The sequence below is a fragment of the Phyllostomus hastatus genome, unplaced genomic scaffold (genome assembly GCF_019186645.2).
Source record: "Phyllostomus hastatus isolate PE091 unplaced genomic scaffold, TTU_PhHast_1.1 phas_contig_1, whole genome shotgun sequence".
Classification (NCBI taxonomy): Eukaryota; Metazoa; Chordata; class Mammalia; order Chiroptera; family Phyllostomidae; genus Phyllostomus; species Phyllostomus hastatus.
The window spans coordinates 29,814,448-29,830,023 of NW_025333498.1; the positions used below are offsets into that span (position 1 = coordinate 29,814,448).

Consider the following 15,576-nt stretch of genomic DNA (forward strand, 5'->3'; position numbering starts at 1 on the left):
AATATCCTTCTGTTATGTAGTTTTAAAAATTAAACACCGGTAGATGAAGTAACTTTTAAATCTGAATAGGAAAAGCATTACAGAATAAGATACTCAACTTCATTCAAGGCAGGAATATGTGAACTGCTCTCCCATCCCCCACATAGTCACATAATCATTAAAACAGAAAGGAAATAGGGGAAAATACTGTTCTTTAAAAAATTTTAAACAGCAAGTAGTTTTTTTTTAATATGAAATGAAGTCAATTGTGTTATCGTATAAATAGCTGATAAATAAATGGCTTGGGTTGGATTTGATGTAGTTATCTCTAAGGTTCCTTCCAGTATTGACTAAAGAAGTATGATTAGAGAAAGTTGCTAAAGAATTAGGATTTAGAATTTAGAGTTTGTAGTCAGGCAGCCTAGAGTTGAATATGGGCTGTGCTACTCAAGAATTGTGAGACCTTAGATAAATTACTTAACCTCTAACTCTCTATTTCCTCCATATTAAAAAAAAAGAAACATAATTGCATTATCTGAAGATCAGATGAAATAGTGTAAAGTGCCTACTAGTATATAGTCCCTGGCACAAAGCAAATGCTCACTTTTTTAAAGACAAATATAAAACACCAAATGGTATGGTTCATTCTTCTACTGCAGTGTAAAGTAGTCAGGTGTAAACGTGAATTCCTTCCTTAGTTTATTGATTGCTCTTGCTAAAGATATTGTAAGTTTTATCGTTAAAATATGTAGTCTAATGAGTGCCTTTATTAAAACATACATATTAAATATATATGCACTCATAAGTTTATATCTCATTTTAAAGTTAAATATTAGTGTTTCTGTTATATTTTAATATCTTATCCTAATGGTTAGAGACCTATCAAATCCCATCAGCACTTTAAATCCAGCTTTGTATATAATCCTAAAGTCTTGAAATGGCTACAACTCAAGTAAACATGGTTTTTGCTGCTCACCGAAAATACAGAGGTCCCAGTTTCCATAAACGTTAATACAAATGAGCTGATCTTAGATACTCATCAAGATATTTATATGAGGCCAGTTTCAGAATACAGTCTGACTTACTCGTTATTGCTAACAAAGTGAATCAAAGTATAGCATAGGTTTACTTACATAGTGAATTACATATTGCCTATTTTAAAGTCAACATTAGATCTGGAATAAAATGATGGCATGTGCTTCTCATCCTCCAGGTCATTTTTTCCACCTAGTAGGCCAAAAATATCACTGGGCAGTTCTCAAGGTAGTTTTCTGGAAGCTTGCAGAAGAAGTACAGTATTATGAAGCAGAAGGACAGAGGCACTGGAATCTGACCCCAACTCAGTACTTATATTTCAGTTTAGGCAAAATATTTACTCTCTAGGAACTTCCATTTTTTTCTTAGGTAAAAAGAAGATAATTGCAACTCCTTTGTGATCAATAAGATATTTTATGTAAAGTGCCCAGTTCAGTGGTTCAGTACTCAATTATGATAATAATTTATGAAAATAATGCTTTCTCTGCTAATGCTAGTAACAGCAATACCAAATAGATGCACGTACATACACATGTATAAATGACTTGAACAGTTAAGATGAAGCTCTAGACTGATTGTGCTCAGCCCAGCACTCTAGCCCTATCTCTGTACATAAGAGAACAACGAATGACTTCTGCTGTCATGGGAACATACCACTTTTATGACCCAGTGATTGACAAAAGCAGGAAAATGAAATCAAGTGAATGCTTTACTCAGGTCTCAGGTTCTAATCTAAATAAATAACTCAAATACGGATAAAAGACAACCTTGTCTACAACTTGGAAATGAAACAAAAGATATACTTGGGTTTTTATTATTAGCAAGCTATAATTAATATTCAAAACCAAGGTAGGTTCGCCAACAGCAAAATTATAGAATGTAATCAGTTTTCCACTATCAAACAGTAATTCCAGAAGTCTTATTATCCTGTGGCAGATCTTTATAGTGAATCAGTAACATCATTGTGCAAAAAAGAAATGTTTAAAAGCAAATTTAAGTATAGCTTCAAGAGGTAAACTAGCATCTGAAAATTGGAACAGGTATTGTAATGTACAGCAATATAAAATGTATTGGCTCTGGAAATCCTAGGACAAATGCAATTCACAAGTAGGAAAATTTGGATGATTTTTTTAAAACCTATATTCTCATCAGTGCCAATTTGGGATCTTCAAAGGGGTTTATGAACATGAAATTGTTAATGGTATGCTTATAGCATATGAGATAATTTTTTCTATTCAAAATGTAAAGTTCTGAAAATTTCAGTGATCACTAAATTCTAAACCAATAACTGATACATTAAATTTAGACAGTCTAACTACCAATTATTTCATATGAATCTTTCCTTAGAATATACAATTGTAATTAATCCATTTTAAATAATGTTACAGATTATTTCTGAATTTGGCTTATTGTAATAGTTAAAAGCGATGATGCCATCATGGCATTCACCATGTTAAATAAAAAGGTATGCTATGGAAATTGTTGTTAATAACAATGTATCACAATTGTGTGGTATCATATCCTTTGTTAAAGCATTTTAAATTATGACACACTGAGAAAGAGCAAGCAACCCTCCATATCTCGTACAAGAGAAGTTGTTTGCTTGAGACCATGTGATAAATGAGAGTAATACACAGAACTAGCAGAGGTTTTCTGATACACCATTTTTCTACCATTCTGTCCTATATTTATTTCAAATTAAGTATTATTTGTAATTGCAACTGTTTATAAAGATCTACAGGTTAAAAGAGTTAAATCAGTAAATCAGCTTGGTTTACCTGGTTTGTGTATACTTATTTAGCACTTGTATTTTATAAGTTGTTTTGAAAAATTTTATAGAATCACATTAATTTGACATGAACATATATATAATGTTAAACTAAATAATTAAATATTATCTCCATAGGAACCTTTGGTAATTCTTATATCATAAACTATTTGATTCTACTTAAATACTTTTCATCTAGATATTTAGTTTATTATCTCTATCATAATTTTTCCTACAGGAAAAAATTAAGAGAATACAACAAATCAGAATGGAAAAAGAACTTCGAGCCCAGCAAATTCTGGAGGTAGAATTCTTAAATTTCAATATAAAGTAATATAATTATATAGTTTAAAGTCTGCAAAAATAAAAAGTTTATATGCCTGTTCTCTTATATACATTAATATGTCCATCAGAAATTCTCTTTAAACATAGCATATGTAGTAAGACCTACTCTGAACCTTATTTAGCAAGCTCATTTTATCCTAGCAATGCAAATCAAGGAAATAAGACAAAAGAGAAAATAGAAAAAGGAAACTTATGAAAAGACAATATGGTTGTTACAAAGACTATGTGCTAAAACTCATGTTCTTTACTTTTAGAAAAGTCATGAGGACTTATAGTCAGATGTTTTCTTTTAATTCAAAAATGAAACATTACAAAAGTAGATTTTAAATGTTTAACCAGCTTGGTTTTCTGGCTTCTAATATATCCTCTTCCCTACAAGGTGATAGGGCTAGAGAACATATTTGGCGTCAGCAAAAGTCATAGCTAAAAGAGAGCAGCAAGGGAGAATACAGAAAATCTTCACCCAGCAATACCTAAGAATTTAAAAGCCTAGTAGCAGTCTGTAACCCTTTTAGTTGAAGAGCAAGCAATTGTCAACAATTTAATAGTTGAAAAGCATTACTCTATCAAACTGTACATATAATAACTGATGTTTAGAATAATTGCCCAAAGTCAGCAAGAAAAACCCAAATATTTAGTGTACTCTAATTAAGCAAGCACGTCTCAAAATTATTTCCGTCCAAAATAATAAAGTTAAACTTTTAATATATAAAGTTATTAATCTCTCACCTTGTCAGGAAACTGTTGCTATATAGAACAATTTATTCGCTGAGGTGTCTGGATAGTTTTCCATGTTACAGGCTTTTTCCTTCTAGAAATAGGTACATATTTCTCTTTCCTATTTCACATTAATTTAAACCCTTCCAATAGAAAGTATTCCTATCTTAAAGTATATTGAGAATAACTACTAAGTAGTTCATGTTCAAGATTTTGAAGCTCAAATTTGATAGCATGATCTTGGTATTCAAAATGTGCTTCACGAAAAATTGCATTTCCATTCTATAAAAAAAAACAAACACCTTGAATTTAACCACAATGTACAGCTAGGGAAAATCAGATTTACTATGTTTCATTTAAAGGATACTGAGTAATGGCTTTCTTTAACTCAGATTTCAAGTATTAAAAAAGAAATTTTAAATAAAGTGCATATGTGCAAATTTTCTAATGACTAATTATTTTTAAGTCACCTTTATCAGTTAAAATCTGTCATGTTTTCTTAATTTTTATTGTGATCATGTTTCACTTTTAAAAATAAGAAAAGATAAGTGACAGAATCATTTTTCCTGGGATTAAATTTTAAAGCAACAGAACAGACATTCATTTCAGACTGTTAACAGAATAAGAAAAAAGATAAGAAAAGCTGACAGACTCTTACGAATTTAAGAACTTTTTGTATATCTTAATGCGTATATATTATAAATAACATTAGTATTGTAAATATGTCAACTGTGGGAAATCCGTTATTGTCTACATACATGTTGCATATTGTTTTGTGCCTTGTGAGGCATGTAGCTCCATTTTCAAGTCTGAGATTATTTTGACGTTGTGATGCTGTTGCATGACTTTGAGACCTGTTTTGCATGCATAGGCGAAAAAGAAAAAGAAGGAAGAAGCGGCAAATGCCAAATTATTGGAGGCTGAAAAACGAATAAAGGTTAGTTTAGATGAGAATGAGAGTTTTTGTTTTTCAAAAATAAAAACTATGCTGTTATACCAGTATCAGTTATACAACAACAACAAAAAAATAGCTCTCCTCAAAATGACTATAAAAGTGTTTAGCACAGATACATGTATATAATGTGTGCTTTTATGGTATGTATAGTGTATGTTCATGTATTTTTATTTCATTATACATGTCTTATGTGATGATTTGAGCTCCTTAAATAGCAGAATCAAATCAGATATGCAAGCTATTGCATAATACCTGTGTATACTTTTGCTAGATAAGAATGATCTCTCTAAAGCTATTTTGTGTCATTTATGTTTGTTTCAAATTGTGTCCAAAATCTGATTCGCTCCTTAGATTATAACTTTCTCTTTGTTAATGTCCTTTTTTAACTATTAAAAATGAAAAGGCTATAGAAACAGAAACCTAACTTTATCAACTATTGTTTACAATAATAAAATTAGCCACTATTAACTATGGTAACTTCACATGTTGTTTGGGTGTGTTTTGATTTTCTGGCATGAAGTATTAGAGACTTTGACGCCTGTACCATACATATTCTACTCCTTACCTTCCACTTTTTTTTTAAAAAAAATAATTGATTACTGAAACAGAATAGCTGAGTGATCCTATGGTTCTGGTAATAGCCACTACACTCTCTCTTATAAAGCCAGGGAACTGCTACTTTTCCACATAGCCTCTCCAACTTTTTTCTTAGATTTCTACCCCCTTTCATGGATGTCCTTAACATTATTCTTATTCATACCTTACCTTTATAAAACTATTTAAATTGGTGACATTCATAGAATTGTTTATTTAAGTAACATCCCCTCAGAATGGTTCCCTGAATCATAGGTGGGCATGAAAATCTCAAACTGACCCCATTGTCTCTTGTCACGCTCACTAATATACAGTCTATAGAAATGATGTAGCTGCTGTGAGGTGTGGAATGTATTTTGGAACTTATATTCGGAGTTTAGAGAGTTCTCATCACTTAGTTCAATGAATGTGCCATTGAAGTGCGCTATTAGGTCACTGAATTTAAAGTTTAAACAGCTACTGAATGAAAGTCCTTGCTGTTGTCATACAGTTTTTATGTCACCACATGAAATTGTCATTTTATAATTAAAAAATGATTGGATATTTGTGATTTTGTATGTTTCAATCAAATGGAAGACTACAGAATCTCAGAAAAGGAATTTTTAATACTTGTAACATGTTCTTAATCTTCCCTCAATCATATATTAAAAGTTTCTTATCTTTAAGGAGAAAGAAATGAGAAGACAGCAAGCTGTTCTTCTGAAGCATCAGGTCTGTATACATACAGTTACACAAACATTGCAATGTACATTGTATAATTTTTATTGAATCAATTTTGGACAAAATCTTCAATGAAATTTCTTAAATAGTTCCAGTATAATTTCTGCCTAAGTTTTTCCTTCATCTTACAGTTTATTGCCTTGCTTTGGTATTGGTGTCTTTTGGGGGGTTAAAAATTGGTTTCGTGACTCTGTGATTTCTGTTTCATAATGTTGTGCCAACTCTTTCTACCAGGAGTTGGAGAGGCATAGACTAGATATGGTATGGGTATGTTTATTTTTGTACATCTAACACCGCATTGTGATTTGGTTGTGATATATGGTTGTCATAGCAATGCATAAAGTGTAGCACTGGCTGCTGTCATATTACATACTGCTGCATGGCTTTACAGCACAGTGCATTGCATACATCTGCTTGTCTGTCTACAAAGAAGTATGGTACATTTCCAAGATTCCTCATTGAATTGTGCAGGCCTTATATAAGGCTGCTGTCTAAAAATTACATTACTGATGTCACAGTGAAAGTTAGATTCCTATACAATTTGAGACAATTATGACCCATATTCTCCCATCATTCTACACACAAAACTGCCATTGAATATGATGGGAATTTTGAGTTAGGTTGATGAGAGAATATGAAATATATTCTGGTTTAATAGACAAATTTTAGAATTAATTTTAGAAATATCCCTTTAGGGGGATCACATGTGTAGACTAAAAATTGATTAAATCTTATCACTGATATTTTTTACCTTTAAGACAATGAGATTATCAAAATAAGCTGGTGCTTACCTTATTTTTATACTGTGCCTTTTAGATTCCACTTACTAGCCCATGGTGCAGCTTTTGTGGCTTTAAATAGTGCATCAAGTGGCAGACATCAGTAAATAGGAGTTTCCCATTTCATTGGTGTTGGTGTATTAACCACGACTAGTTTAAATTGACATAAAAACTTTTTAAAAATTTTAATTTATTGGTGACATATTGGATTTACAAAATGATAGTGTAGTTGAAATAAAAATTATTTTAAAATCATGAAGTTAAAGTGATTATAAAATCAATTTCTGCCTGATCTAAAAATTTACAAACAACACTACCTTTAGTTTAATTGGCTACAGTACATATTTGTGGTTTTTCTAATAGCAGATGTAAGGTAACTGACCTGTTCCAGCCAACCATTATGCTTTTTGTTCTGCCAGCTTTTGAAGGAGCATCACAACTGACCATGAGTAAATCTTGTATGCTTCTGTTTACACTGTCTCCATGTTCATTGCTTTTATCTTTTTGCTTTTGATTGTTCTTGTATTTGCTTTCTAAACCTGAACTAAAACATGCACAGACTGGCCATTCTTGTCATATATTTAGTATTTACTGTGACTTGTCTATAAATGCTAAACATGCTATATGGAGTTTTTTGTTCAGTTTTGTTTTTTTTATTTGAAAATCAGACTATGAAAATTAATAATAGCTGAGTTATTTTCCTATTTTTATCTGGCCTAATAGGAACGAGAGAGAAGGCGACAACATATGATGCTTATGAAAGCTATGGAAGCTCGTAAGAAAGCAGAAGTAAGTATAAGTTTCTATGAAAATATTGCCATGTCATAAATTAATATTTTTTTCTAAAAGCATTGGCTCTTCTGAATATGAAATTTTCAGAGTATTGGGTTTGTCTGAATTTATTGGCTTTCATAAACAAACCAAAGGTTAGAGAAATAGTAACCTAGTATGAGAACATAAAAGAATACAGGGAGGAATCCAGTGTATGTGTTAATTTTCTGTACTGAGATTTTATTTATCGTGTTTTACTGGAGAGAATGCCATTCATTCAAATAAAAATAGCTATTTATCACTGTAATCAGAGTTTCACAAAACTAATATGACAACATGCCTACACAAGTCTTGTGTGTTGTCATTAAAATGCTAGTCAGTCCAGCTATGGACTTCTGCCCTCTGAATTATTGTGGGTGTCCTACAGGTAAAAGTAGACCTAAGTGCTTTCCCTAAAATAGAGTTTTAACAGAGAATTATTGAAATAAGTCAAAATGAGCTCATTTGGAATATAATACAAATCAGTTAAAGGTTAAAAGATATGTTACAAAGGAATATGTTCTGCATTACAACAATTGCCTATTATAACTAGTGTTTTACAGTTTAAAAGACCCAGATTCCCATCTTGGACCTGAACCAACTTTCTTTACCTTTGCAGGCCATTTCATTTCATTTCATTTCATTATTTTTAATCCATACTCAAGGATATTTTTATTGATTTAAAGGAAGAAGGGAAGGAGGGAAGAAAAGAGAGAATGAGACATTGATCAGTTGCGTCCCATATATGTTCCCTGACTAAGGATCGAACCCCCAACCTTTTGGTGCATGGGACCATGCTCCAACCAAGTGAGCCTCCTGGCTAGAGCAGGCTGTTTCTTTTTTAACCTTGAGATAATTATAGCTACTTCTAGGATTGTAAGATTATCAAGTGATCTAAGCATTTAGTAAGTTAGAATTGATAAGGGGCTTCTGGTCAAAATGGAGGCATAGGTAAATGTGGTACTCACATCCTCCCACAACTGTATCAACATTTACAACTAAACTACAGAACAACCGTCTTTCTGAAATCTAGCTGAACACAAGTTTACAACTAAGGGTATAAAGAAGAAGCCACACTGAGACTGGTAGGAGGGGCAGGGACATTGAATGGACCAATACCACACCAATGTGTGATGGATAAAAATTGAAAGGGATATCTCAGCTTTGCAGATCCTCCCTGAAAAGCAGGGAGTCCCAGCCCAACATCAGGCCCCCTGGCCCCTCACACTACGCCCCCAGCCCAGGGCTGCAATGCTGGGAAAAGAAGTCCCCATAACTTCTGAATGTAAAAACCAGTGGGGATTGTGGCTAAGTGACATGGGGGGCTCCTGGAGTCCTAGGAGGTCCTCTTAAAGGACCTGTGGACATGTTCCTTCTAAGCTCCAGTGCTGGGGCAGCAGCTCAAAAAGCTCCAGGGACTTATGGGAGGAGCTGAATTGTCTGGCATCAGGACAAAAGCTGGAAGGGCAGCTTTCTCCTAGACAGAGGTGCTGGCAGAGCCCATCGTTCTTTTTCTGAGACCCTCTTCCCTCACCCATAGACCTGGCAGGCAGGCAACATATCTGAATTTTCATCAACCTGGCTATCACTGTTCACCTGCCCTGGTGATTCCTTGAGACCCTGCCCCACCAACCTGAGGGCTCATCCAAGCTGATCTAGTAACGTTTCTGAACAACTGGACTATCTAGGATCAGGCTTCACACTTTCCTAAAATCTCTCAAAACAAATGGCATCTGGCCTTGGCATGCCCATGCTTTACAATTCTTGCTCTGTAGCCCCAGGCCTGGCACTAGCCACACCAGCCTTGGTTTGCAGCTTGGCCTCTCCTGGGCACAGTAAAAAAAGAAGAAAGTTTTTACCCTTTGCAACAGCATGGATAGACCTGGAGAAAATTATGCTAAGTGAAATAAGCCAGTCAAAAAAAGACAAATCTGTATGATTTCATTCATGTGAATCTGATGAACAAACTGAACTAACAAGGAAAATCAGGACAGACTCATAGATAGAGAGTAGGATGACAGCTAGTGGGGGATGTGGAGGTTAGGGAGTGTGGAGGGATTGAACAGAAAGGAAAAAGGACTCGTGGACATGGACAACAGTGTGGTGATACCTGGGGGGAGGGGATGTAAGGGGACTAAATGGTAATGGAAAAACTACAATAAAAATTAAATTAATAATAAAATCATTTTACTCTAGATTTTTTTTTAGTTTAACATTCATAGAACTGTTATTTTTAAAAAACAGTGTAACAGTTGATAAAAAAACAGTATGATATTTATATATCATAAATAATCTCTTATCAGAATGTTGGAGAGAATCCCATAAGTAAAACTGAGTTCTTAAAAAGTTGCTATATTCTGCTAACTATAGACCCATGAACTGGGTTAGATAATTTATCAGTTTTTCTCAACTTAAATTGTGCTCATCTGTTAAATGAATGATATCTATACATCTGTCATCAACTAAATATTTAAATAATGTTTAAACTATAGTATGCACAGCATTAAATTAAATACTATGTTTAAAACAAAATAATATTAAAGATGCTTATATCAGAGAGAGAAAACTTTATGGTATAAATAGTTAAGCAGTAATTAGATATACTTTTTAAAAATATTTTTTATTTGTTTTTAGAGAGAGGGGAAGGTAGGGAGAAAGAGGGAGAGAAACATTGATGTGTGAGAGAAACATTGATCACCCTCTTGTCCACCCATACCTGGGGACCTGGCCCACAACCCAGGCATGTGCCCTGACCAGGGATCTGCAACATTTTAGTTTGCAGGACAACGCTCAACCCACTAAGACACACCAGTTAGGGCTAGACATATGTTTTTACTGACAATCCAAACTTTCACCAAATCATTTATGTACACTTGCACCTCAATGAATATTAGCAAAGCATTCCTGTATATACTTGTTCCTTTCCTTATTATTTCTTAACATGCACAATATGTAACTAGTTAATGTCCATCATGGGTATATGTTGGTTTCATATTCTGCCTCCTGTTAGTTCCTAATAGCCCTATCTATAATTTTTCTGTTACTATTAAAAGAACATATGTTCTGTCTTGTCTTCAGATCATATAAATCTTTCTCCCTGTACTAAGAGAACAGACTTTACTGTAAAGTTAAGTCCATGTGATACTTAAGCAAGATCAGCTCAGAATTCTGAATTGGCCTATGTGTAACCCTTGATTCTAAACCTTAATACATTTAGACATTTAATTATTGGACTGTGAAAAAAGAAAAACAGGATAATCAAAAATGCACATGAGTTATGAGTAATGTTTAAGGAATCACGATGTTAAAAAATGAATTGCTTTCACCTTGTTAATTAAAGATCTGTAACATCTGAAATTATTCTAAGAAACTCTCTGTATCCATCAAAAAAGGTAACACAAACACCACTTTTATGTTTCTTTGTGTACATTACACTGTTCTTTTTTTTTACTATTAATTCAGTATAATTTTTACTAAATATAATTCCAAATTTTATTGGTTCCCTAATTTAAAAATCTAATTTTTATAGGTTTTCTTTATATAAGTCTATAATTAGTAATATTATTTAGACATTTAAATTACTTGTTACTGTTTTATTAATTTTAAATATCAGTATATCATAGTAGTTTATAGCTACTTTCATAACATAATGTGAGAATGAATAGTCCTTACTTAGTCTCAAATAAAACAGGTTTATTTCCAAGTATAATCAAGTAACATAAAATATACCTGTTCTTATTATTAACATTACTAATCACTGGAAACTTAGTTTGGTTTAAGCAGTGTGACAAAGTAACTCAAGATCTCCTGTTTCTTTTATAAAAACTTAAAACTGTAATCACTTTAATCATATTAACAGAATAAACAGCCATAGGAATTGTGACACAGTCTTTTGTATGTCTCTCCAAGGATCAGTAAACTACAAAAAGTTGTTAAACATGCATCTATCACAAAATGAGTATGTCAGCACTTACAGAACCATAAAATGGAAGAGGGTAGTTCAGGTTTTAGAAGTCATCCAATCAACAATTCGCAATTCATCTAATAAAAAATGTGAAAACAGAAGTAATGTATAATATCCCCCTCCCCAGTGATTCAAGTCATGAGAATATTTTATAATCTTATACTGATGATTACTTAGTGAAAAATAAAAAGATAAAGGCAAATTGCATATATGGGCAGTTTTATTTAAGCAAATTTATTATTCAGTTGAAAACATAGTAAGTGTACTTATATGACATACTTGTATATTGTACTTGAATAACTATATTTGAAAACAAATGTAAAAATATTTTATATGAACTATTAAATGTCATATAAGGGAGTAGAGTCTTTAAAGAATTGTTATCAATTTAATTTAAATGTATTAAAATCTTTAATTATTTTACTCAGGAGTTATTAATAATTTTGATTTTAATATGGGAGATATTTGTATAAGAGTAATTATTCTATACAGTACTTAAATATATTTAATCTAAATTAAGTACAGATTTTAGTGTAATGTTTTGGTGTATTTTAAGAAAACATGATAACTGGTAGGTTTGGTTCTTTTTAAATATTACTTTATACCTGTAAATTGCAATATAAATAAAATAATTTTTATTAAAATATGAACAATAAGTGTTTTGCCCGGGCCAGGTGCTCAGTTGGTTAGAATGTCATCCGACCAACACACCAAAAGGTCACATACCTCAGTTTGCAGGTTCCATCCTTGGTTGGGGTGCATATGGAAGGCAACCCATTGATTTTTCTCTCTCATATCGATGTTTCTCTCTCTCTCTCTCTCTCTCTGTCTGTCTGTCTAAAAATCAGTAAACATATGCTCTGGCCAGTATGGCTCAGTTATCTGGAGCATCATCCCATAGACCAGAAGGTCTCGGGTTTGGTTCCTGGTCAGGGCACATACCCAGGTTGCTGTTTCCATCCCAGTTCATGGCACATATGAGAAGGCAACCAGTTGTTATTTCTTCTCACATCAGCGTTTCTCTGTCTCTCCCCCACTTCCTCCTTCCCTTCTTTCCTCTCTCTCTTTAAGAAGCAATGAAAAAAAGTATCCTCAATCAGAATAAAAAGCTAAAATAAAATCCATAAATATATCCTCATGTGAATATTAAATATGTATATGCATATAAATGTATGTCACATGTTCATAATTTTTTTCCATTTTTGTAAACTTAATTTTCATAATATTTGTAATATTTTAAATGTTAAAATAGGCCCCTTTGAAAAAATTGCCCTGATTTACTCATACTCAGTATGTGACCATAAAACAATATCATTTTTATTCTTTAGATTTATCTTCTATAAATGGCTTTTATTATTAATTTTATTTACACCTTTATTCTCTTGCACCCTGAGGTAAACCTGTATCTCTTACATTATATTTATGTTTTTGAAATTTTAAGTACAAGTTGCTGTCAAAAGAAATATATTCTTCTAATTATGCTCAGAACAAGCACCTAAAAGGCCCAGTAGGATCATAAAATGCAAAAATCATAGGCATCTTTGCAACATGGTCTCTTAAAAATGGCCTGTTTAGCAATCTGATGAGTCATAAAACTTTACAATAACAGGTCATTATACCACATTCATTGTTTTGGTTTCAAACTTTTATATTTCCAAAACAGAATAAATTTATTTCATACATTTGTTATTACTCTGTAGATTTCTAAAAGTATTTCATCTATTCTTTTAGAGTCCAAAATAATATTTTTATGTACATAAAAAAGTGATTTTAAATTTTTACCTATGTATTTAGAGCTGTCTAGGATATTCTAAATTAATATATTTGCTATCAAAAGGCTTTCAACTTTGAAATGAAATTTAAATTATTTCTTAACTAAGACATTAGTAATATTTTGTTACAGAAAATTATATTACCATAATTAAGATGATGAAAATATTTTTTATTATAAAGGACTTATGGTCCAATAATTAACATTTATTTCAAGAATTCCCGCATCTAAAAAACTGTGGGGGGGGGGGATATGTATAAAGGAATGAAGGCCAAAACTCAATTAGTAGGAGGCATACTAATTTGCTTGTAATTATTTATAATCAATCTAAAATATAATCAAGAGCTATATTTCACAGTCATTTGTAGGCAGTCTTAAGTTAGTGCCCCAATATTTAACCAGTATTAGAAATGTAAAATACATTTTAATATTCATTTTATATTATGCTAGGTTTAATAAGTCTTATCTCTGATAGGTCACACATTTTTTTGTGAACAGATCTTGCAAAATCAAGAACTTCCATTGTGAAATCCTAATATTTGACATAAAAACAAATATATACATATATATATTGTAGAAATTAGATGTAAAATTAAGCATGGTAACTTAATTTGTCAAGAAAAGGCTCATGAACAGTTCTAGTTAGGATGGCAGTGTAGGTGAATGTGGTACTTGCTTGCCTCCTACCACAACCACATCAAAATTATAACAAATCTACAGAACAACCGTCACACAACCACAAGAAATCTGGGTGAATGGAAGTCCTACAACCAGGAATTAAAGAAGAAGCCACACTGAGACTCGTAGGAGGGCAGAGACAAGGAATGGGCTGGTCCCACACCAATGTGTGGTGGATAAATATTGGAAGGGATAGCTTGCCTGCAGAGGTTTCTCCCCCCTCCCCAGCCCGAGGAGCGAGGTGTCTCAACACCACATCTAGATCCAAGCCCAGGGTCCAGTGACAGGAATAGAAGTTTCTGTGACATCTGGCTATAAAAATCAGTGGGGATTGAGGCTGAATGAGACAGAGCTTTTGGAGTCCCAAGCAGTTCCTCTTAATTTAAAGGACCCCTGCATGGACTTACTGGGACTCTCTTCCTCTGAGCTATAGCCCTGTACCTTGAGAGGCACCAGAGAGGCACCAGAGGCATACGGGTTGAAATGGAATTGTCCAGCATCAGGGTGAGAGCTGGGAGGGGGCAGCTTTCTCCCAAAAACCAGTGCTGATAGAGGCCATCATTCCCTTCCTTAGCCCTCACCTGACGTAGCCAGTAAGCATGCTCCCTGTTAGAGATTCCATCAACCTGGCTCATACTGTTTGCCCCATCCTGGTGAGTCCTTGAGGCTCTGCTCCACCAATTTTTAGCCCACCCAAGTAATTTCCAGTGGCTTTTCCATAGGAGTGGCCAGTCTTGACTCATGCTTCAGATTCTCCTAAAATCTCTCAAACAAGCAGCATCTGACCTCAGCATACTTCATACCTCTCACTAAGTGGCCCCAGGCCTGTTGGCACCAGCCAACCCTGGTTTACAGCTTAGCTTTGCTGGGGGAGTCTCCAAGCCTGGCACAAGTAGCACCCATCTGCAGATTGCTTGGTAGCTCATGCCAGGAGGCTGCAGACAGAACCCAGGCAGTTGCTGACCTTGGCCTGTACCTCCAGGGAAGCCACAAAGCCAGCTCACTCAGTGGACAGCTTCAGACCACATTAAAGCACCACCAAGCCTCCTCCATAATGGACACACTCAAGGGGAGGACTCAGTAGACACCAGAGCCCCACCAAGTAAGTCCTGCTCCAAGGGTGGGACCCTACACAGATGATCCTCCACAGTGGTCAGTGTAAACAGCCAGTCCTTGCAGCCAATTGACCTGGGGGTAAATCCCTCCCACTGATATGACAACAGTCAGCATGGCTCAACTACAACAGAAGGGTATACACAGCCCATATGAAGGGTGTACCTTGAGTGCCCAGCTTAGGTGATAGAGGATGCTGTGTCACTGGATCCTATGGATCACCTGCTACATTGGGCCACTCCACCAACCCTGGGAGATGGTAGCGGTTCTACTTAATACATAGAAACAAACACAGGGAAGCTGCCAAAATGAGAAGCCAAAGAAACATGGCCCAGATGAAAGAACAGA

General features: G+C 34.0%; 1 protein-coding gene across 3 annotated transcripts in view; it reads left to right on the forward strand.

Annotated features, from left to right (window-relative positions):
• The window catches only part of BAZ2B (bromodomain adjacent to zinc finger domain 2B), a 364,968-nt gene that overhangs the window by 293,145 nt on the left and 56,247 nt on the right, over nucleotides 1-15,576 (forward strand). For all 3 annotated transcript variants that reach the window (XM_045821942.1, XM_045821977.1, XM_045822067.1), the window contains 5 exons: nucleotides 3,021-3,086; nucleotides 4,716-4,781; nucleotides 6,060-6,104; nucleotides 6,348-6,374; nucleotides 7,616-7,681. In XM_045821942.1, the coding sequence (XP_045677898.1) occupies nucleotides 3,021-3,086; nucleotides 4,716-4,781; nucleotides 6,060-6,104; nucleotides 6,348-6,374; nucleotides 7,616-7,681 (270 nt within the window). The remainder of the gene's footprint in view (nucleotides 1-3,020; nucleotides 3,087-4,715; nucleotides 4,782-6,059; nucleotides 6,105-6,347; nucleotides 6,375-7,615; nucleotides 7,682-15,576) is intronic.